General features: G+C 56.5%; 1 protein-coding gene across 1 annotated transcript; it reads left to right on the forward strand.

Annotated features, from left to right (window-relative positions):
• Positions 1–2,706: 2,706 nt before the first annotated feature.
• ABCC10 (ATP binding cassette subfamily C member 10) lies at positions 2,707–20,035 on the forward strand. The gene is made up of 21 exons (XM_086460522.1): positions 2,707–2,897; positions 3,848–5,216; positions 6,519–6,746; positions 6,960–7,116; positions 7,823–7,962; positions 8,443–8,522; positions 8,671–8,842; positions 10,525–10,623; positions 10,857–11,046; positions 11,420–11,497; positions 11,878–12,069; positions 12,496–12,631; positions 13,026–13,221; positions 14,000–14,343; positions 14,478–14,647; positions 15,705–15,865; positions 16,285–16,538; positions 16,864–17,009; positions 17,485–17,582; positions 17,792–17,904; positions 19,895–20,035. Exons 1-21 carry the CDS (start codon positions 2,737–2,739, stop codon positions 20,028–20,030), a joined length of 4,620 nt encoding a protein of 1,539 aa, XP_086316648.1. The 5' UTR covers positions 2,707–2,736; the 3' UTR covers positions 20,031–20,035.
• Positions 20,036–22,045: the final 2,010 nt, after the last annotated feature.

Genomic DNA, 22,045 nt, shown 5'->3' on the forward strand with positions numbered 1-22,045 from the left:
AGAGAGGGAGGGTTTGGGAAAATGAAGTATCCAGAGCATCTGCTACAAAAATCACCAGCAGCAGCTAAGATTGCCAGGCAGTGTGGTGCTGTTTACTGCACCACCCTCCATGGAAAATCACGCTGCCGGAGGTCGATGTTCACAAAGGAGACGGAGGAGTCCTGTAAAAATCAACTTGATTCGGATAAAGGGAGAGTCCACTGGGCATATCCCTGTGCGGTCTCTCAAAATCACTGGAGGACATGGCCTCCTGTTCTCCTAATTCCCTGACCACATAGTACCCTCCTCCCTTCCCCGTTGGCCGAGGTACTAGGAAGGGACAGACCTCCCGATCCGCCTGTTACATATTCCCTCTTCCCACGTGCACCCCCTGCAACACCCAGCGCAGGTATCGTTATTGCTGACTTGATGCCAGCCGGGGCGGGGAAGTTGTTACTCATCAGTCTATTGAGCCTGCACATTCTTTCCTAACATGCAAAAGTTCAGACTGTACTTGGTTTTGCAGTGAGCTCTTGGGTTTGGTCAAGTTACTCATTTTTCTAGAGCCTGAGTAGTTCTTCCAGGTTATCTAGTGACTGACAGTCATTGTGTGCTTCTGGCAGATGTTCTTCTGCTCAAAGATAAATTGCAGATTAAGGCGTGACTAAGGCTTCTGAGAAAGTAAAGTTATACACGCCTGTATTACCACAAACTGTGATTTGTAAAGGCGTAAACGTCTGTATTTCTACCAGCCCCGTTACTGTACAGCAGTCTGGAGGGGGTGAGGCTGGATATCCCCTCGGGTTCATTTTCTCTCAGCTGGAAGGTTGAGCATTTACTCACCCCCCCCATGCAGCATGCTCTTGTAGTAAAAACTCAGTGTCCTGTTTGGGGGTGCTGCCTGCGTGTGCCTGTCTGTGCCCTGGGCGAACGCGGACAGTGAGCACAAAACAGGTAAAACCGAGTGTTTTTGTTTAGCTTGTGTTATTTCAACGATTGCATTAAGTTAACATAATAATCTCCTTTTATACAGCTGTAACTGTGCTGGGAGAGCTCTGCCACGTCGGGCACACTGATCTCTTGTTGGCGAAGCGCTCTTGTAGTGATGTCATCCGCTAGGAGCAGAGAATGCCGTACCTATAAAAGCATGGTTATGCCCTTAAAGCACTTCCTGGGCTGTGCCTGCCGGTGCCGACTCCTGGACACACGGCGGTGCCTTAATGCTCCTCGGAGGTCGGCCCAGTTCTGCTGCAAGTCTCCCATGTGGGTATAAACGCACCCACGGGGCGCTGGGTGCTGTGGGCCAGATAGATGGGGAGGGGAGGGATAGGTGAGATCCCCAGGAAGGAACGAGAGGAATTTTGGGGGAAATCACATTTGCTCGTGACCAGGGACCAATTTTTTAGTTTGCTTTGAACGGGAAGGTAAAAGGCTGAAGGACCTTCCCGGGTTTGGCGGCAGCAGGCCCCGCCAAGGCGGCTGACCCCGAGGGGACAAGCCCTGGCGCGTCGCCTCCCCCGCGGCCTGTGGCCGCGCCTCGGGCCTGGGCCGCCGCCGGGGCCTGGCGCTCCCGCCTCCCAGCGGCCTCCCGGGGCCAGACCGCCCGGTTTGGCTCTCGCCCTCCTTCCGCTGCCCGCCGGCTGCTGCTTGGCCCCGGCCCTACCGTGCCTCCCCCCCCCCCCCCGGCCCCTGTCCCGCTCCCCGGGCCCCTCAGCGCCGCCGCTGCCCGGCCCGGTGCTAGGGCTGCAGCGCGTCCTCCCGACCCCCAGGGGGCGGCCCTGCGCCCTCTGCCCCCCCCCAGCGGGGAGGCGGGGCGAGCCCAGGTACGGAGCGGGGCAGGGGTCGAAGTTCGCCGGGCGGCGGGAACGGAGGGGGGGGGGGCGGTGCCGGTGCGCGTCGCCCCGGTGGCAGTGGCCGGGGGTTCCCCGGGGGGTCCCGCCCGCTGCCGGTGGCCTCTCCGCCAGCCCCTTGGCCCAGCTGGGCGGTCCCCAGGCTGGGCTTCGGCCGGGGCTTCCCCGCACCCAGGGCTGTACCGGCGCGGGCCGCCATGAGGGCGCCCTGTCCCCCGTATGCGGTGCCCGGTCGCTCCCTGCCGAGCCCGCGGCTTTCAGCCGGCCCCCGGCTGGAGACGGGACCCGCCGGTGCGAACGAAGCAATGGGTGTAAAGCCGAGGCCTTCCCGGGGCTGCTTCAGTGCGTGGGGCGGCACCCGGGGACGGGGTCCTGCCTGTTCCCCGGGGCTCTGGAGCCTGGGTGGGCACCAGCACCCTCCGCCGTGCTTAACGTCACACGCTGTCCGAGGGAGTACCGTGGTGGGAATTGTTTTCATGATGGAAATAGAATCGATAGATTGTTGTTGAAGCGGCTCAAAAGATGTATCAGAGCGATCAATAGAAAGGCGAACGCTCCCTGGTGTTAGTTTCAAAGGATAAACTGACCACGGGGAAAAAAATCAGCCTGGAAATAAACAGAAAGCTTCACATTTCCCAGAGCATTGACGTTCCAGGGAGACTTGAGGGGACAAACAACATGATTTAGGCTGGAGCTTGATCATTTTATAAAGTAGATGATATGATAGCAGGTGGACGATAGCAGGGCCTGGACTTTGTGACCCAGGAAGCTGCTTGCAGCCCTATGTTCATTTCCTATCGCAGTCCACCTGGGGCTGGGGCTGCACTTTCTTCCTTTTGTACCTCGTGCTGCTGCTGCTTTTCTATCCTAGGAGCTCCTGTCTCTCACACTGAATTCCCAGCAAAGGATGGAGGACATCCTGGCTGCTTTGTGTGGGACCAGCCCAGAAGATCCGCTCCCTGTGTGGGTTCACGGCAGCGTTGGCCATTGCTTTAATCAGCTGACACTAAATGTGATTCCTCATGTGATCCTTGCCGTGGTCAGTGCCTGCTTCCTTGGCACTCCAAGGTATGACTGCTAACTGGTCTAGCTTTTGGTTATTATGTGGGACTGGAGGTGGGGTGGAAAGGCTGGAAATTAGATCTCCCTATAACGTGCTGAATATGTAATTAGAGAAGGACACAATCTTATAATGCTATTCTATTTGTCAGCATCTGTCCTAATTCAGCGTACAGTGTACAGCTCTGGTCCCTCCATTGCAGAAAGGAATCTAGAAAGAACTGAGAGGGTAGTGAGCATAAAATCTCAGAAAGTTATTCAAAAGAATTTCAGTGGATGGAGACTGGGAAAACTGAGAGTCTTATGGGAGAGGATATAAATCCAAGGTGGCATGAAAGGTGTGTAAGGTTAAAAGTAGTTCAGAAAAATCAAAAATTGTTTTTCTTTATACCCTCTTCTGAAATCCGTGAACATGGCAACGTTCACTGATGTTGAAAGACCACAAATGATAATGGATCAAGTGATTAACAAAGTATTTTGTTGGGCCAAAGGTTGTTGGACTTTAGATACACAGCATCACTGAAACCAGCCATGACAAAAATAACGTTTCTAGACAAAATGTCACAAAGACAAGAGAAATCAAGGATCAGAGATGTGACATAGAGAATTTGATCGTCCAGAATTTATTTTAAAGGAGTTAAATATACTTTTTTTTTGGTTGTTAATCCTCAAGGATTGGAGTCTGATTTGACCAAGTTTGCAAACATTTCTGTAGAGAAATACTGTTCTTTGGTATCATCTGAATGTCTGGTCTTGATCGTATACTGGGCTATATTGACCTGGTTTAGTTTAGCAATGCTTACAGTCTGAAAAAGTTACGAATCTAGGGAGGTGAATCCAGGAGGTTAAGTAAGAGTGAATGACTAAAGGGGGGAAGAGGAGAGGAAGAAAGGAGAGTACGGGCTGAGAGATGATGGAGTTTCAACTGTCAATTTTTTCTCTGCTCTTTCCTCCTCTAGATCTGGCTCCAGGGTGCCTTGCAGGCCAGGCTGGGGATGCAGAATTGCCGCCTCCTTCGTCCTTGCTGGCCTGTTCCTCGCCGATAGCATCCCGGCAGCCCTTTCTCAGCAGGAGCTGGGCCCTGTGTACCTGGAAGTGCTGGCCAATGGCACCGCCGCCCTGGCGTGGCTCACACACGGCCTCGCTCTTCTCGTGCTCTGCAGGTCCATTCACGGCTCCACCAGGGGCCCTGCGGCCCTGGCCCTCCTCCCTCTCATGCCCCTGCCTGCTCTCGTCGTCACGCTGGTGTGGTACTGCCAAAGCAGGGTGGCATGGTCCCCTGCCCACCCTGCCGCCTCCTCCAGGTTTGCCCTCCTCTGTCTGCAGCTGGCCTCTCTGCTCATGTATGCCGTCGGCTACCTGTTCCCCGCCGCTGGCAGGCAAGGCTTCCTCCCCATCAATCACTCCTGGCAGCAAGATCAGCTCGTCTCCGAGCCAGGGATCCCAGCGCTTGATCAGCAGACGGTGGCAGAAGACGGCGAGAGCTGGCTCTCACGCTTCTTTTATGTTTGGATGAACCCTCTGATGGAACGTGGCTATCAGTGGAAGCTGAACCAGCCGCAGGATGTCTACGCGCTTCCTTGCCAGCTCCAGGCTGACAGGGTCTGCGGTCGGTTCTACTCTTGCTGGCAGAAGAAGGCGGGTCTGCACCGAGCGGAGGAGGAGACGGTGTCCCTCACTAGCCCCATCATTGCTGGGGGCGATGGGAGTAGTGATGCCCCGGGCAGTTCACGCTGTGCTCAGGAGGCCGTGCGACTCTTCTCAGTCCTTCACGCGGCCTTTGGGCTTCGTTTCTACTCCCTGGGGCTCCTCAAGCTGGCTGGCAACCTGCTGGGTTTCGTGGGCCCTCTGCTTCTGAACCTGCTGGTGAACTTCATGGAGTCACGGCAGGAGCCCCTGAGCCATGGGGTGCTCTATGCCCTCGGGCTCTTTGCTGGCTCCTTCCTGGGCGCTCTTCTGCGGAACCAGTTCAGTTACGAGGTGAACAAGGTGACGCTGATGGTGCGGGCTGCCGTCGTCTCTGCCATCTACCGCAAGGCTCTGCGTGTCGGCAGCACCAGCCTCACCCGCTTCACCGTGGGGGAAATCGTGAACTTCATGAGCACGGACACCAGCAGGCTGGTCAACTTCTGCCTCAGCTTCCACGAGGTGTGGAGCCTGCCTTTCCAGTTTGCCATTACCCTCTACCTCCTCTACCAGCAAGTGGGGGTGGCCTTTCTGGGAGGCCTGGCCCTGGCACTGCTGCTTGTGCCCGTCAACAAGCTCATAGCTAATCGCATCATGATGAACAACAAGGAGATGCTGAAACACAAGGACGCACGGGTCAAGGTGAGGGGCAGCTGGTGGCCCTCTGGGTTCGTTGCTGTGTTTTCTCCCTGTTTGTCCCTCGAACGTTGGCGTTTGGGCCGCTGGTCATGATCCAAAGCAGATTAACCGAATCACCGCTGATCTCAGGGGTCTCTTCCAACCTGATGATTCTGTAATTCGGCGTTGGGAAAAATGCTCGAGGGGCACATGCACACACACCCCCACTTGGTTCAAAAGTGTGTCAGGGTGATGCAGTTTAACTGCCCACGAGATGGTGAACCTCTAACGCTTTTCTTGCTCCCTGGGCTAATTCAGGTTCCCTTGCAGGTTTCGTTCCTGTGCGTAGCAGTTAAGGTAGGACTCCCGATTGCATCCTCTAGAGATGCTTCCAACCTAGTGCTCCAGTCACGCTGTTGATGGCGAGGTGGGCTGCAGTCTGGACAAAGGCAAAGATCACAGACATAGTAGTTTTATATCGCTCTAAGTTTGGCGCCCTCGGTCATCTTTTCCACTGCTTTTTGCATATTTGCAGTGCCATCTCTCTCCTCACCACGTGTCAAATGTTTGATTCCCACCTTTTAGCGTTGTGTCTCTAATGTGAGGGGACAGCACTTGCACTCACCGTTTCCATCGAGCTTTGGAAGCACGAAACATACGTCAACTCCGTGTCAGAACTGTTAGGAGCTTTAAAAATATTTCTTTTCCCAACAGAAGGTGCATGTAGTTGTATGGGGTATGCTGGGCTTTCTCCAACTGCTGTAAGACTGGTTTGCTGAGTGATCTCTCTCTTACTCGTTTTCTTTCGTGTCGGGCACAGACACATCTCAGCTCGCTCTGCACAGAGCAGGAACGAGAGGGCAGCATGCTGCAGGGACACCTGAGCTGCTGGAGGGGAGCCAGCCAGGCTCTGGGCACAGACTAGCTGCGTCATGGCAGCACCAGGCCTGAGGATCAGGTGTTATTATCTCAAGGTGCTGTGGGGCCAAAGTAGGTGAATGGCACCCAGGCTGGAGCTGGTAATTCCCCCCATCCCTTCCCCTGCGTGGCACATCCTTCAGCTGGGAAGCAGTGTAATGTTTTACCTTTTCCTGAGCTGTACGCCGCGCAGGTGGGCGAGAAAGCTGGTGCAATGAGCGAGAGCAAAGTTCCCAGTGGTTGTCGCTTGGGTTTATGTCCTTGTTAGCCATAAATGGTTCCTGGTATCTTTCGCCTGGCCCTCAGCAGGAGGCAGCTGCAAACCTGGCCGCAGCCCAGCTGCCTAGCTGGCGTTCGATGTGTTAGGCAGGTCCTGGTCACTCTGTGCTTTTTCCTCTTTACCTGCAGCTGATGACAGAGTTCCTGCGTGGCATTCGTGTGATCAAGTTTTACACCTGGGAGAAGCACTTCAGCAGCAGGATCAATGCCTGCCGGGCCAAAGAGCTGCAGAAGTTACGAGCCATCAAGTACTGGGATGCCGCGTGCGTGTACCTGTGGGCAGCGCTGCCTGTCGTCGTCTCCATTGCCATCTTCATCACCTACGTCCTGCTGGGTTACCAGCTCACTGCCACGAAGGTGAGTGGGCAGCAGGGAGACCTCCAGCCTTGTCTCGTGCAGGGGACGATGGACAGTGGGGCTGCAGTCCTGAGGCGTCTTCTCTGGGAAATACACCCAGCCTGTGTCTCCCCACAGCTCTTCAGGCTCTCACTGGTGAAGCTCGTGTTTGGAGGATACAAGATACCAGGGAGGTGCTGCCTCCAACTCATGGCTGTTTCCTTACCCGTGCAGGTGTTCACAGCATTGGCCCTTGTTGGGATGCTTATTCTGCCCCTCAACAGCTTCCCGTGGGTGTTGAACGGGACCTTGGAAGCCAAAGTTTCCCTGGATCGAATCCAGCGTTTTCTTGAACTCATGGACCAGGACCTGGAAGCTTATTATGCCCTAGGTAACAGCAAAGGATGCTGCTGGGTTTGGGACCTTGGGCAGGGGGCGTTTGGAGCAGAGGGCTGAGGTGGGAGGCCCAGGGGCAGTACTGGAGGGCAGCTGGCTGCCACTCCCTGATTCAAGACGTTGGGTTGTCAGAGGCAGAGGGAACGCACTTCCTTTCTGTGGAAAACGGGAGACAAGGCTATAACATTCCTCTGTACCGACCGTAGGCCATGGCTTGTCCCCACAGAGCCCTGCCGCTAGTGTCCCTTTAGAAGCAGCTGCTCCCTCCTCTGTCCAAAGCTCCTCTGACACTGAAGCTGTCAAGAACCTTGGCTTTGCCTGGCAGAAAGGCTTGAGTGCGTGCCCCTCCCCTGAGCCATCTCAGCTCCCTTTCTCTGCTCCTTGCCTTTTGCCAGATCCCTGCTATTCTTTTAACCTTCTACAATAACGAAACCAGGTTATCCTTACAGTGTCTCCCTGACAGCCAGCAGGTCACCGTGCGTGTCTGGTGGGAGCTGGAGACAGGAGGGTTGGAAGAAGGGAGGTATAAGTTTAAGGACAAGTCAGTAGGCAAGCATCTCATTCTGGTGGATGGCATCATGGCAGTGCCCTGCCCATGGCCTCATCCATTTGGGAACAAAGCTCATAGTGTTTGTAATGCCAGGCACCTTTCATTTTCTGGCCCTCTCCTAGTGCGATGGTGTGCTGCTTTTCTCTTGCAGATGGCCCTTCAGGTACTGCCACTGCCGTGGAGATGCAATGTGCGGCTTTCTCGTGGGCCCCAGTTGAGGAGGGAAGCACCAGGCAGCCCTTAGCCACAGGCCCTCTGCAACTGCACATTGACAACCTGTCGGTGAGAAAGGTGAGCAAGGATGCAGGAGGTAACAGAGAGGAATGGCACTAGAGAAGCCAAATAATGGAACAGGGATGTCCTGGTTTCATGTTTTCCCGGTCTTACGGGTCATGCATCGAAATCTCTTGGTCAAGAGGTGTGGAACACATACCACGTGTCTCAGAGCTGAAGGGTGCTGGAGGAGATCCAGGCGTGGCTTACAGACAAGAGATGAGCCAGCTCCCTCTGCGTTCTGCCGCTGCTGCAGGAGAGGACTGGGCAGGGAACACAGCTGGGCTCCGCAGTTAACGCTCCTTGCAGGCTCGTGTCCTGCCGTGGCGGGAATCTGGTTTACCTGACAACTGTGCCCAGCTCTGCTGCTGGACCTGCGAGACAGTCCTGGTTTAAGACAGCAGTCAGCTTTCCTGCAGGCTACGTGCGGCTCAAGGAATCTGGACCAGCCACCCTGCATTAGCCCACCAGGTTGCTCCTTTTCCTTTCCCTTTGCAGGGGATGCTCCTGGGGGTTGTTGGGAAGGTTGGCTCTGGCAAAAGCTCCCTGCTTGCCGCCATCACTGGAGAGCTCATGAAGTAAGTAGCCTAAAGACTGCTCCCTGCCTGGTCCCCCTGTGCCGTGGCAGGCAGAGGCTATCCAATGCTATCCCTACTTGTAGGCCATTTTGATCTGCCAACGGTTCTCCTTTGTTGCCCTTTCCACCCGCTTTTGATGTGCTTGCAGACAAGGTGGGCGAGTGTATGTTTGTGACCTGGAGCAAGGATTTGGTCTGGCCACACAGGAGCCTTGGATACAGTTTACCACTGTCCGTGAGAACATCCTTTTTGGACGGGAATATGACGCCAGGCTGTACGAGGAGGTGGTGGAGGCTTGTGCCCTCTCCGAGGACCTGAATGTGAGTGCCTGAACTGTCAACCTGCCTGGGCCTCCTTGGCCAGCCTTTGCATCCAGCCTGAGCCTCAGTGAGAGCAGTTCTTACTCTTACAGGCTACAGACTGCTTTTCCAACGTCCCAGTCACGCAGCATCACTCTGATCACTAGTCCCAGACCATCCCTGGCCCCACAGTTCTTAAAGGTGTGAAGTCACTCTGGTAGCACTTTCAGTGGTTTCTTCTGCTGCTGAGCCAAAAGCTTCTGATCCTGGGAGGAGATGTTCTTGCAGAGCTGATGACTGCCAGGATTTTCAGGCAGAACCTGTCAGTAGCTGATGCTTTTTTGGATCAGAAGGAACTTCCCTGAGATCTGGAAGGGCTGAATCTGTGGTCCTCCTGTCAGTAATACAGATATTCTAGGTGTGGGACTTAATGGCTGTATTAGCCAGTAAACCTGGCTGTTACATATGGTGGGAAGCTAGCCTTCTCCTCCCAGTTTATAACCTGATGCCTGATTTTCTGAAGTCCCGAGCACTAGGAGCTCCTGTTTGTTTTGGCAGAAGCTATGGATACTCTGTAAAGGCAATATATTTATTTGAGAAGTAGTAAACTATGCCTGTGCTACCAAACCAAGAGAAAACTGTTTCCAGCTACTGAAACTCTGTAGTTTTTACTGCTAAACTGTTTGGATGGGCCCTGGCATGATTTTATAGAATCATAGGTTGGAATAGACCTCTAAGAGCATCAAGTCCAACTGTTGGCCTAGTACCACCGTGCCCCCTAAACCATGTCCCCAAGTATGTGGTTTTTGCACCCCTCCAGCGACGGTGACTCCACCACCTCCCTGGGCAGTCTGTTCCAGTGCTTGACCACTCTTTCAGTAAAGAAGTTTTTCATAACACCCAATCTAAACCTCCCCTGGTGCAGCTTGAGGCCATTTCCTCTTGTCCTGTTGATTGTTACTGGGGAGAAGAGACCAACCCCACCTCACTACACCCCCCTTCCAGGCAGCTGTAGAGCCATAAGGCCTCCCCTCAGCCTCCTCTTCTCCAGACTAAACACCCCCAGGTCCCTCAGCCGCTCCTCACCAGACCTGTTCTCCAGACCCTTCACCAGCTCCGCTGCCCTTCTCTGGACACGCTCCAGCACCTCCATGTCCTTCTTGCAGCGAGGGGCCCAAAACTGCCCACAGCGTTCGAGGGGCGGCCTCACCAGTGCCCAGTCCAGGGGCACGATCCCCTCCCTGCTCCCGCTGGCCACACCATGGCTGACACAGGCCAGGATGCTGCTGGCCTTCTTGCCCACCTGGGCACACGGCTGGCTCGTGTCCAGCCGGCTCTCGACCAGCACCCCCAGGGCCTTTCCCGCCGGGCAGCTCTCCAGCCATTTTGGTGCAGGCAGAGCTCTTGCTCCCCTAGAAAATCCCCAGGCGCAATTTCGGAGTTTTCTCAGCCCAGAAGTTGCTCTCAACGGGTAGTTCAGACATGGCCGCTCCATCCTGGCCTGTAAGAGAGTTTAGGTGCATAAATGCCAAACTTGCCAGTGGTCTGCAGAGCCCGTGTTTAGACTGTTGCATTTTTAAATTTTTGTTAAGGTGTCACCTGAAGGAATTACTGCCAGAGGCAGGAGAGGGACCCCAGTGTTCTGGTTTTGGGTCCCCAGTAGTTTCCTGTCCCTTCTAAATGGATTTCCTTGAATGTTTCAGGTTTTACCAGCAGGTGACCAGACAGAGGTGGGTGAAAATGGCGTGACACTCAGTGGGGGACAGAAGGCTCGAATAGCCCTGGCCAGAGCCGTTTACCAGGTAAATAGCAAAGGAGTCGTGCTGGGGCAGATTGTGCCCAGTGCCCAGTCAGGTGTGAAGGAGCTGGGAGCACCCAGCTGTACAACGTGCTCTGGCAGCGGGTCTTAAACGGCGGCGCGCTGGCCTCGAGGTGCCGGCAGCGTGCCACCCAGAGGCGCTTGCGCTTTCCTCTACAGCGCTGCCTCCTCCGGCAGGGCCACGAGCCATGTCCTTGTCTTTTGTCTCCCTCTCAGGAGAAAGAGCTTTACCTCCTTGATGACCCCCTGGCCGCTGTTGATGCGGACGTAGCCAACCATCTGATGCGGAAATGCATCCTCGGAGTTCTCAAGCACAAGACCAGGATCCTTTGCACCCACAGGACAGAGTTTTTGGAGAAGGCCGATGCCTTGTTGTTGATAGACAATGGCAGGATAGTTAAGACAGGTACACCGGGTGTCTTCTCGGGCGTGCGGTTGTGCCTGTGTGCCAAACGGCTTGAGCAAAGACGGACATAACGGGGTAGGATTAACTGTTGGGGAACCCAGCGATAAAGAGCTTGGGGGCACTGCATGTGGGCAAAGGTGGGGTGGAAGGGAATGTGCAGATGCACGGATGAAACAGGACAGTCCTGGGGGTGGGGAGCTGATAGGCAGGAGGCCACAGCAGGTTGCATGGAGCAGGGCCTTCAAGGGTGCTGCAAGAGAAAATAGGGCAGGTTGTGAGAGAACAAAACGGGGCCGTTTCATACCAAGCAGCAGGGAGTAGATGTCATCTGTTCCTCACAGACTCTCAAGCATTTGCATGTCTCCCTTCGCAGGCACGCCAGCTGATATCCTGCCGCTCGTGGAAGCCTTCCCCAAGTTCAGGGATACGGACAGGAGGCGGAAGGATGAAGGTCTGTACTGGCGACCTTGGGGGTGGCTGGGGCGGCCCAGTTCAGCCAACCACCCAGACAGAACCAGTACCTGGCAGATGCTGGCCTTAGAGCAGAGCTCCCACCACCTTGCCCTGCTGTGGCAGTGCTGCTCTGTGGGGAGCAGACAGGGAGAGGAGTGCTGTGTATCGCTGGGTGTTGGTCTGGAGCAGTGTTTGAATCTGGTGCTCCGCTTGTGGTCCAGCTTTGGATGAAGGTCTGCCGGGATTGGTGCGCCTGTCTTGAGAGAGAAGGGAGGAAAAACCTCCCTCACAGCCCGGACTTGCTCTGTTCACAGCAAGGAGCAGCCGCAGGAGGAACTTAGGTCGCACTAACCTTTGCTTTTGCCTCTATTCCCTCAGCTCCTGATGAAGAGGGCCAGGAAGAGGTCGTAGAGAGAGAGGCAGAAGAATCAACCCAAACCAGTCACCTCATCAACAAGGAGGAAGAGAAGAAAGAAGGGGCAGTGACTTTTCAGGTGTACAAGGCATACTGGCTGGCAGTGGGCAGCTGCTTGGCGTTTTCTATCCTCTTCTCGCTCCTCCTGATGCAAGGTGAGGCAGTGGCCCAGCAGCACCTCTCTGTAGACGTTCCTCTCCTCTCATTCCCTGGCTGTGTGGAGTCCAGGGAAGAAAAGAGCCAGGGGCTTAATCCCTCTCCCTGCAGCAGGAAGCCCCCTTTTCTCTTCCCCAAACTAAAGTAGCACCATTGGGAGGGGGCACATGTGGGAACAGGGTCTGGGGTCTCGCTGCTGCAGTTGCATGTCTGCTGCTCTAGCAGTGCTGTCACTGCTGCAGCTCAAGGCTGTTCCCTCACTCCTGCTCTATTACTAACGGTGGAGAATGAAGGCAGGGGAAGACTAGACCGGGCAGTAAGACAGTAACAAAAGTTGTCCAGCAGCTTCCCCTCCAGCTTTTCTGCTTCATATTTTCTGATTTGAAGGTTGAATCCCTCTTTATGCAGTCTGTCTTTTTCTGTAGCCTCCAGAAATATCTCAGACTGGTGGCTTTCACACTGGATCTCCAGCATATCCCAGACAGCAAATACGTCTGTGATGGTCTGCTCAGCTTCCCCGCCTTCCCCAGAGCTGCTTCTCTTCTCCGTTGTTGGGCTTGTGTAAGTGAATCTGGTCAGAAGATGCCAAAGGCAGGTGGAAACACACTCCTGTTTTGCCCTTAAGTGCATTCCCTGTGAAGATCCTTGTTGAAAACAGGGATAAACTGACCACCCCGCTGCAGGGGACCTACGGGGCTGCTTTGACAAAGAGAAGCGAAGCCTCTGCCCTGGTAAGATGCCCAGAGGGCTTCTGCCTGGCACTGGTGGAAGACCCCTAGTGGCACAGTAATCAGAGTGTTTGTCCCCGTGGGTCAAAGGGGTGGTCTCTCACAGGAGTATCAGGTTGAAGTATCCTGGTTTCCCCTTGAGTGTGCTTTTGGGTTTGTCATGCCCTGTGAATTTACTGTCGTGGGGACCATGGCAGATTGCTGACCTTCCTCCTTCTGTGTTCCAGCTCCCCTGTTCAAGCTCTGGACACCACTCCAGTCCCTTCCAATGGTTCACTGGATGTGAGTTTCTACCTGATAGTTTATGGGAGCATCGCAGGGGCCAACTCCCTCTTCACCATTCTTCGGGCCTTCCTCTTTGCCTATGGCACTATCCGTGCTGCCACTGTCATTCACAACCGACTGCTCCAGAGGGCTCTAAAGGTAACGGCCAGAAAGTCCAGGGCAGGCTGCAGGGCTCTGCCTTGGCATTCTTCTCATAGTTTGGAGTAAGGGTTTGGGAGGTGGATTAGGGTTTCTGCTGGTGTTAGCTGCTGAGATCCCTGTAGGACTATATCCAAAAAGGGCTGCACCATGGCCAGCACAAGGGGCCAATGAGCTGGGGTTCACAATGTGTCCTCTAAGGCTTGTTCTGTTCCATGGAGGGGTGTTTTGTGGCTGCTGCCTGCACCTGTTTGTTCATCAGGCTTAGACAGATAGCCAAGATGAGCGACAATTGAACCAAAGTAGCTTTTGCAGGATCATGAGCTCAGATTCAGATGAGATTGGAAGGAGACATTAAGCAAGGTTTAGGGCTGGTGCTGGCATGTGCCAGTTAACTTTCTTCAGGATTTGGGCTTCCTTGGGCCCTTGGACTAGAGTTAGGATTAGAGGATTGGAAGATACGATTAGAGGCTTGTCTCAGCGGCTAGCGGTGGGCCAGTATGGGATCTGAGCGACTGCTGTCTTGGCAGCTGCCTGCCCTTCGCCACAGAGGGGCTCCTTCCTTTTGCCGTGCCAACAGCTGGTGGTGTTGGGCTGCGAGCGGGTGCCGGCTTTGGAGTCTGAGGTTTCTTCCCCAGCTGAGGAAAGGAAGGAAGCTGTGGTGACCGCCCTTTGTGGCCTGACGTGCTCCACTTGGTACTGCTCTCCTGGGTACCGTTCTGTGGCTGGATCTCGCTGCAGCTGACTGGCTCTTACTTTCTGGTTCCCTTGTTGCCAGGCTACAGTCACCTTCTTTGACACCACACCCACAGGCCGGATCCTGAACCGCTTCTCCTCAGACCTGTACTGCGTGGATGACAGCCTGCCATTTGTCCTCAACATCTTCCTGGCCAACATGTACGGGCTCTTGGGCATGCTGGTGATAATCACCTATGGCCTCCCGTGGATTGGTCTGGTCTTACCCCCTCTGGCCGCCCTCTACTTCTCCGTCCAGCGCTATTACCGGCGCACGTCCCGGGAGCTGAAGCGCCTTTACAGTGTGACCCTGTCTCCCATTTACACCCACCTGTCGGAGACCCTCTCCGGACTGAGCAGCATCAGAGCCATGAGGGCAACGCAGCGGTGAGTGGACAGAGCGAGCCCTCAGAGAGCCAGGGCTTTGGCTTCACAGACCAGGGCCTTCCTGCTGTGGGGCTGGTTACGGGGTGGCAGGAACGGAGATGGAGCGGTGCCAACGGCTGTTGTGCCCCTGCCAGGTTTGAGCTGGAGAATCAGCTGCGCCTGGAGCAGAACCAGCGCTGCCTCTTTGCCAGCAACACGGCCATGCAGTGGCTGGACATCCGCTTGCAGATGATCGGGGTCGCTGTGGTTACTGCCATTGCAGGCATCGCCATCATCCAGCACCAGAAGCAACTGGGAAATCCAGGTGGGCTGCCAGGGATTGTTCTATGCCCACCCCTAGGCTGTGGCCCAGGGGTTCCTCCTCTCCTAGCCCAGAGCTGCCCACCTTCCTCCACTGGGGTAGAATCTAGAGCTCGTGCTCCCTGTCCCTCTGCAAATCTCCCACAGGGTAGTGCTTCAACTCGTGTGTCTTGGTTTGAAAGACAGGTGTCTGCTGAGGAAGGCAGGAGCCTCCCTTGAAATGGAAAGTGCAACCCCCTTCCCTCCAAATTATTATAATTTTGAAATTAGGGGGCCTTCAGGCAAAGATATGGGGAATAGGAATAACAGTTCTTTACTAATATATATATATATATATATATAACACAAGGCAGGGAAAAACAAAACAAACAACCCCCTGGTTTACACTGACAGAGTCAGGAATACAACCTGACCCCCTGTTAGGGGGGCAGTAGCAGTCCAATAAGATGCTGGCTGCAGTCCTCCTGAAGCGATGGGTGTAGTGCTGTGGAAGCAGCGATCTTGTAAAGGGGTCTGGTCTTCCTCCGAAGGTCCAGCGGTAGGTAGGTAGCTCCTGTCCTCTGGAACTCCAGTGGGGGGAAAAGCTCCTCTGGGAATCCAGTGGAAGAAGGCTGCTAGGGTGTTGGAGATCTCCGTTTTTATTTGGCATGGACTGCTTGGCTCCTTCCCCCCCCCGGGCGGAGCATCTCACCATGGGATGGGGAGTCGTGAGGCAGTTCCTTGATGGGCCATTAACAGGAGATAGCCCAGGAGCGAGTTATCGATGGGTCAGGCGATAAGGCATTGTTGTGCCCAGTGACAGGAGATAGTCCAGAGGGGGGAGGCAGGGAGCACCGCCCCACCTGGTCTCAACAGCTCCTGAAGACGGTAATAGAATACTTTTTTGGGCGCATCTTACACTGTAACCTAGGACATCGTGTCACTCCTTCTGTGTGTCCCCATCCTCGAGGGGGATCCCAGGCTCCAGAGTGCTGACTTCTCCCTTGTTTCTTTGTCCTGCCACCAAGACCCCAGCTCCTTCCCTGCCAGTAATGTTCTTGCTTATGTTTTTGTCCTCACAGGACTCGTGGGCCTGGCGCTCTCATATGCCCTGTCTCTCACAAACCTGCTCTCAGGTGTCATTTCCAGCTTCACTCTGACAGAGACCATGATGGTGAGCGTGGAGCGGACAGAAGAATACACCACAGAGATCCCCACAGAGCCCCAGGATAAACTGGTCCAGGTAAAAGCTCAAATATGTGCCCAGGGACTGGCCCATCTTCTGGCTCTGTGCCCTGCGCTTGCCTCCTGGGGAGATCGCAGGGTGCCGGTGAATGGGTGGAGGGTCTGCACCGACCGGAACCACCCTGATCACTCGTCCTTTACCAGTACGTCCCCTAGGGGAGGGTGGATCTCTGGCAGGAGTTGGTGAAGGCTGGAATGATGGGAAGGGGTAGGAGAGCAGAACGAGTGACAGGTCCAAGCTGTGAGAGAAAACAAGCCTAGGAGGGCGCTGGAGTTGGAGCTGGGCTGTGCGTTGGGTCTGTTCAGAAGCCAAGCGACCATCCGAAGGGATGGATGGAGCTTGGCCTGTGGGGAGGTGAGGCTGAAGATGACAGCGGGTCACAGTCATACCCTGTCTCACATGGGTATCCCTCTTAGGTTGCTGCTGACTGGCCAAGCCAGGGGCTTGTGGAGTTCCAGCAAGTGGTCTTGACCTACCGAGCAGGCTTGCCTAATGCGCTGGATGGTGTGAGCTTCACCGTTTACCCCGGTGAGAAGGTGGGGATCGTGGGTCGCACAGGATCTGGAAAATCCACCCTTTTCTTGGCCCTTTTCCGCATGCTGGAGCTGAAATCAGGCCGGATTCTCCTGGATGGTGTTGACAGCCAGCTGGTGGGCTTGGAGGAGCTGAGGTACGGAGGGCTGAGCAGAGTGGAGGGTAGCTGGTAGGGCCCGGAGGCTGAGAGCTGCCTGTGGTTGGATACTAGAGGCCAGAGTGAGGAGCAAAGGACTTATTGTTGTGGCACCCTCTTGTCTGACTGTGGCAGCCTCTCAGGAGTCGCTCTGTTGTTTCTGAACGGCTGTGCTAAGGGAGCCAGGCTGAATGTGTGACCCACGTCTCTGTGCCTCTAAGATACGCAGCAAGCCAAGACACCCCACCGCAGGAAAACGAAACAACAGGCCTTTGCTTTTCTGCAGAACCCACCCCGTGAGCCCTCAGCTCTTGTTTGCTTGCAGATCTAGGCTGGCCATCATCCCCCAGGATCCATTTCTGTTCAGTGGCTCAATCCGAGAGAACCTGGACCCCCAGGGAACACGGACAGACGCTGAGCTCCATGAGGTGCTGGAGCAGTGCCACCTGCGCGAGGCGGTTACTCAGATGGGTGAGTCTGAGCCCAGCGGGGAGCAGCTGGAGAACCCTGGTACTGGGGGAGGGGAGGAGGTCTCAGCTCAGTCGGGGAGCTGAGGAAAAGGGGCCGGGTGGCTGCAGCAGGGGGCTGGTTAGGCCTGGCCACGCTAGGATCACGGTGGGAACAGGTCAGTGGGACCCAGTGGCATTCCCTGGAATTTAGTGGCGAGGGGCTGGCAGCTGATGGATTGGGTGGCAGTATCTTGCTGGTGAGACCAGGCTCCAGTGACTGTTAGAGCCGAGCCTGAGAGAGAAGCCAGCCCCTAGTTCTAGGGGAGCCCGGCGTCTCTGTGCCAGACATCGCTTGCATCCCAGCGTGAAGGCTCTGGTTCCCAAGGCCTGCCCCGGACTGGGATTTTGAGTGCTACTGGGAAAACCCCAGACTGGGGGAGCCATTTGGGGTGCTGTGCAGAGCCTGGTGGGGTAACTGCGGAGCTTGACCCCTGCAGGTGGATTGGACAGCGAGCTGGGAGAGAGGGGAAAGAGCCTGTCTGTGGGACAGAGGCAGCTGGTGTGTCTGGCCAGAGCCCTCCTGACGCAGGCCAAGGTGAGTGCCCTGCCCCCATCCGAGCTGCTGGTGGCTGTGTGGGAGCAGCAGAGCGGAGCGCTCCAGAGCCGGGGCTGCGAGGGGGACAGACGGCCTGCGGGCTGCGAGGGGGACAGACGGCCTGCGCTTCCCCCTCGGGCTGCCTCTGGGCAGGGACTGGGTCTCCCGTGCGGTGCCTGGGAGCTCCCTTCACGCTCGGCCCCCGGCAGGTGCTGTGCATCGACGAGGCCACAGCCAGCGTGGACCAGAAGACGGACCAGCTGCTGCAGCAGACCATCCGCCAGCGCTTCGCCGGCCAAACCGTTCTGACGATCGCTCACAGGTACGGGGGCAGCGGTGCCGAAACGCGTCCTGCCGCTCGCGGGGAGCCGCGGCTGCGCTGCCACCCCTGGGCCTGGGCCTGGGAGAGGAGATCTCCGTGGTGGGGCTTTTCGAGCGCAAGAGGCTGGGCCTTGCCTGTTGCCTTTTCTGCTTTGTTAGCCCCTGGGTGCTGGGATCAACTGGGGGTGAAAACCCTGCACCCAGAAGTTGTGGGACAGCAACGGGCACGACGTACGGCAGGTGGCTCTTCTTGGGCACTGCTGACTGGGAGCAGGGGAGTGAATCGCCCCCGTGGTTCTGCCAGATGAGGGCGAGGAGCGATGGAGAGCTGCTCTGCGGGGAGGAGCAGGTGTCTGCGGCTCAGTAGAGGGCACTGCAGGACAGCCGGCTCCTGCCAGGGGCGGCAGAGCGCTGGGTGCTTCTGATTTCCAAAACCCTGAGTTTTGCTCCCAGCCTGCACCCGATGCCGGCAAGCTGGCCCCTTCCCAGGCAGGACAGGGCACCGGCGCTTGCCCCGCAGCTGAGAGATTTAGCGTAAGAGTAGGGCCGGTGGGTGGTTGCAGGCAGAGGGAGGAGGGCAAAACGTGAATGCCGTGGATATTGAGAAGGGCTGGGTCAGCATCGGGCAGCGTTGGCTGACCAGGGTGCTCTTCTTACTCCTGCCGGCTGGAGGAGAGTTTGGAGGAGGGTTGTGCCGTTGTGTGGAGGGTGTTTTCAAAGCAGAAAGGTTACCACAACCGTAACAATCAAACGAGCAAGTGGTAGGGGCTGGTGTCCTGCTGCATGGGAGTGGGAGTGATGGATGGCAGGCAGGGTGGGCTGGGCCTGGCAAGTGAATTGGGCGGCTCTTGTTAAATCCATCAGATAGGAGGGGTGTGGAGGGAACGTGGTTCCTGCACGGGGGCTATTACGCATAAACAGAGTAGAAAGGTGAGGGCACGGTGGGCTGAGGTGTGTGCTTGGGTTGGGTGGGCGGAGGCCACCTCTGGTGGAGGAGTAGTTAGAGAAGAGAACCAGCAGAGGAAGGAGGGGCAGAAGGCACGGCAGCAAGACTGGGTTGAAGATGGCCCCAGTTCCTCTTGCGCTGGGGTGAACGGAGACAGGGGAGAGCAGTACGGAGGGAGGGGTGGCGATGGGTTGTTTTTATCCATGGTTCTTCATGCCGTTCAGCTCTGGGTGAACCATGAATTGGATGGGTGAAATCTAGGACGGGAGGTGACTCAGCACTTGTCCCTTCCCCTCCAGGTTACTTTCAGTGCTGCAGCCTGGCACCCTTTTGGGGATGAATGCGTAACCAGTCCTGAACTCCATAATGCCTTTTGCCTGCTCAAATCCCGTGCAGTGTCTTCCCTGTGACTTGCAGCTTCGTAGGGCTGCAGTTTCGCACCAAACAGTGCACGGACTGTGCAAAGGCATCCCTGCGGCCCTGTCGTCCCTCCCCGGGGCCAGGGGTTGCTGCCCTGCTAGCAGTCTGGGCAGAACTGGGCGCATGCGTGTGCCCTGGGTGTTGTGGTTGGCAGTCTGGCAGCCACAAACCCACTGGTGGTGGCAGGAAAGGTGCCGGACCGCTGGGGAAGGGCGGCTGGTGCACAAGGCCGTTTCTGCTGCCCTCGGCAGGCGGCAGGTGGGGAAATCTGGGGGCAAACAGAAGCGGTTCAGTAACTCCCCTGTGGGAACGGAGACATCGTGTGCAGCCCCAGAGTCAGGCGTGCCCTGAGCTCTCCCTCGGCGGAGCTTCCCTCTGTGCTCCCGACGCCCTGCCGGGCCCGGCAGCCCGAAGGCATGGCCGTGCTCTCCTGAGAGGTGCTGGTGCATTTCGGCAGCGCAGAGGCTTGCTGGGGGCTGGGCTACGCTGCACCCCCGAGTGCGCAGGGAGGTGCTGCACAGACCCTGGGCACGTCTTGGGCCACCCCTTGCCGGCAGGGGAAGCGGTATCCAGGGTTTCTCCTCGGATGCCCCAACGTGTGTGTCGTGGCATTTGCTGTCCCCAGGCTGAACACCATCTTGGACTCGGACCGTGTGCTGGTGATGCAAGCTGGGAGGGTGGCCGAGCTGGATTCACCCGCCCGCCTGAGCCAGAAGGATGACTCCTTGTTCCAGCACCTCCTGCACAGCGGGCAGCGGTGACCTCCTCCCGCCTCTGCGCCCGCCTGTCCTCTCGCCTCAGCCGCCAGCCCTGTCCGTGCAGGGCCCGGAGCTGCCGAGGTGAGGGAAGGGGCTGTTCCTGCCTGCAGACAGCGGTTGTGCGTCCTCAGGGACGGGAGCAGGGCACCGGGGCCTCTTCTTTAGCAGGGGAGAGGGGACCTGGTGTTTAGGGCCGTGCAAGCCTGGCTGGTGGGACGCTGCTCCCCTCCAAGGCTCCCCTTTGAGGTCACAGAGGGGTTTTCTGCTCAGTGAAGAACCAGGGGCTCCTAGTCTGAGACTTAGTCTCACATGTGCAATTTAAAATAAAGTGGAAATGTCCTTGTAAATAACCTGTTATTCTGGTCCCTGCCTGCTTCTTCCCCCAGACACAGACGTCCTTGTGATGCACAGGAGTGGTGCCCTCTCTGCACAAGGACAGCCCTACCTGATCCCTACTCCTGTCGGAGGGCACTGACCTTTCCCAGCCCAGAAGGTTGCACCTGGGGACCTTGCTGCTTTTCCTCCAGTTTGAAGTGGAGAAGGCCTTTCCCTCAAGGGCCAGAAAGGCCTCTCAGGCTAGGTTATTTCAAGACCACTTTTCCAAGGGAAACTCCCTATCCCTATCCCTCCTGCCCTGCTCCCAGCTGCACAAACCTGCAGCTGCTTTCGGTTTTAGGATCAGATTGCTCTTCCCATTAGCACCCTCGGACTCAGACTTGGGTTCTCCCCGTCTCTCCAGCACGCCAAGGTGTCTCCTAGCAGGTACACACCTTTGCTACGCTGTCCTGAAGCAGGTCCCGTTCCTTCCCCGGAGGCTGTGGGCGCCAACTCCAGCCCTGCAGCCAGAGCAGGGGGCAGGACAGGTCCCACGCCACAGCCTGGGTTTGCATTCTTGAGGGAGGTGATGGAGATACTTATCCGGAACAAGTAGCTGAGCAACCTGAACTAACGGGATCTGCTGAGAGCAGGAGAATCACAGGATGGCAGGGGTTGGAAGGGACCTCTGGAGATCACCTAGTCCAACCCCCTGCTAACGCAGCTTCACCTACAGCAGGTCACACAGGACTGCACCCAGGCGGGTTTTGAATGTCTCCAGAGAAGGAGACTCCATAACCTCCCTGGGCAGCCCGTTCCAGGGCTCTGCCACCCTCAGAGTAAAGAAGTTTTTCCTCGTGTTGAGGCGGAACTTCCTGCGCTCCAGTTTGTGCCCGTTGCCCCTTGTCCTGTCACTGGGCACCACTGAGAAGAGCCTGGCCCCATCATCTGGACACCCGCCCTTTAGGTATTGATAAGCATTGATGAGGTTCCCTCTCGGTCTTCTCTTCTCCAGGCTGAAGAGCCCCAGGTCTCTCAGCCTTTTCTTGTAGGAGAGATGCTCCAGCCCCCTCATCTTTGTAGCGCTCTGCTGGACTCTCTCCAGTAGCTCCCTGTCCCTCTTGAACTGGGGGGCCCAGAACTGGACACAGCACTCCAGATGTGGCCTCACCAGGGCAGAGCAGAGGGGGAGGAGAACCTCCCTCGACCTGCTGGCCACACTCTTCTTCATGCCCCCCAGCATACCACTGGTCTTTTTGAAGGCTGGAAGCCTGAAGTCCCTTGCCACCTAAATTATTTGATGATTCTCCAATACATTGTTTCTGGGCTTGTATTTATTTTATTTGATAAAGGTACATCATCCATCCATGTATTAAAAAAATAATCTTTCTGATGAAGCCCCAGTCTCCTCTCCCGGGTGTCCCTCCTCGCTGAGTGCTCCTCTGCCTGCTCTCTCCCCACCATCTGGCACCCACCTCTGCAACCCTGCCGGCCAGTAGCAAGGTTTGGGGTTGCTTCGCCCTCTGTGCCATGAGCAGGGAGCGCAAACCCCGGCCCTGGCAGAGGGGTGCTGATGGCTGCACACCAGACCAGCGCAGGCAGGAGCAGACCCAGCACCACGGCTACGCGACCTGGCCAGCCTCTGCCTCCCAGCCGGGGTGGAGCAGGCCCTACCGGGTCTGCTCCCCGTGGCCACCCCGGGC

This window comes from Leptosomus discolor, chromosome 2 (genome assembly GCF_034619465.1).
Source record: "Leptosomus discolor isolate bLepDis1 chromosome 2, bLepDis1.hap2, whole genome shotgun sequence".
NCBI lineage: Eukaryota > Metazoa > Chordata > Aves > Leptosomiformes > Leptosomidae > Leptosomus > Leptosomus discolor.

What these genes read in the sequence shown, in the direction of transcription:
- ABCC10 (XM_086460522.1), top strand. Translation starts at nt 2,737, where the DNA reads ATGGAGGACATCCTGGCTGCTTTGTGTGGGACCAGCCCAGAAGATCCG. An exon ending in TGCTCCAGAGGGCTCTAAAG is followed by an intron (nt 13,222 to 13,999) that starts GTAACGGCCAGA and finishes CCTTGTTGCCAG; the next exon opens with GCTACAGTCACCTTCTTTGA. An exon ending in CCCAGGATAAACTGGTCCAG is followed by an intron (nt 15,866 to 16,284) that starts GTAAAAGCTCAA and finishes TATCCCTCTTAG; the next exon opens with GTTGCTGCTGACTGGCCAAG.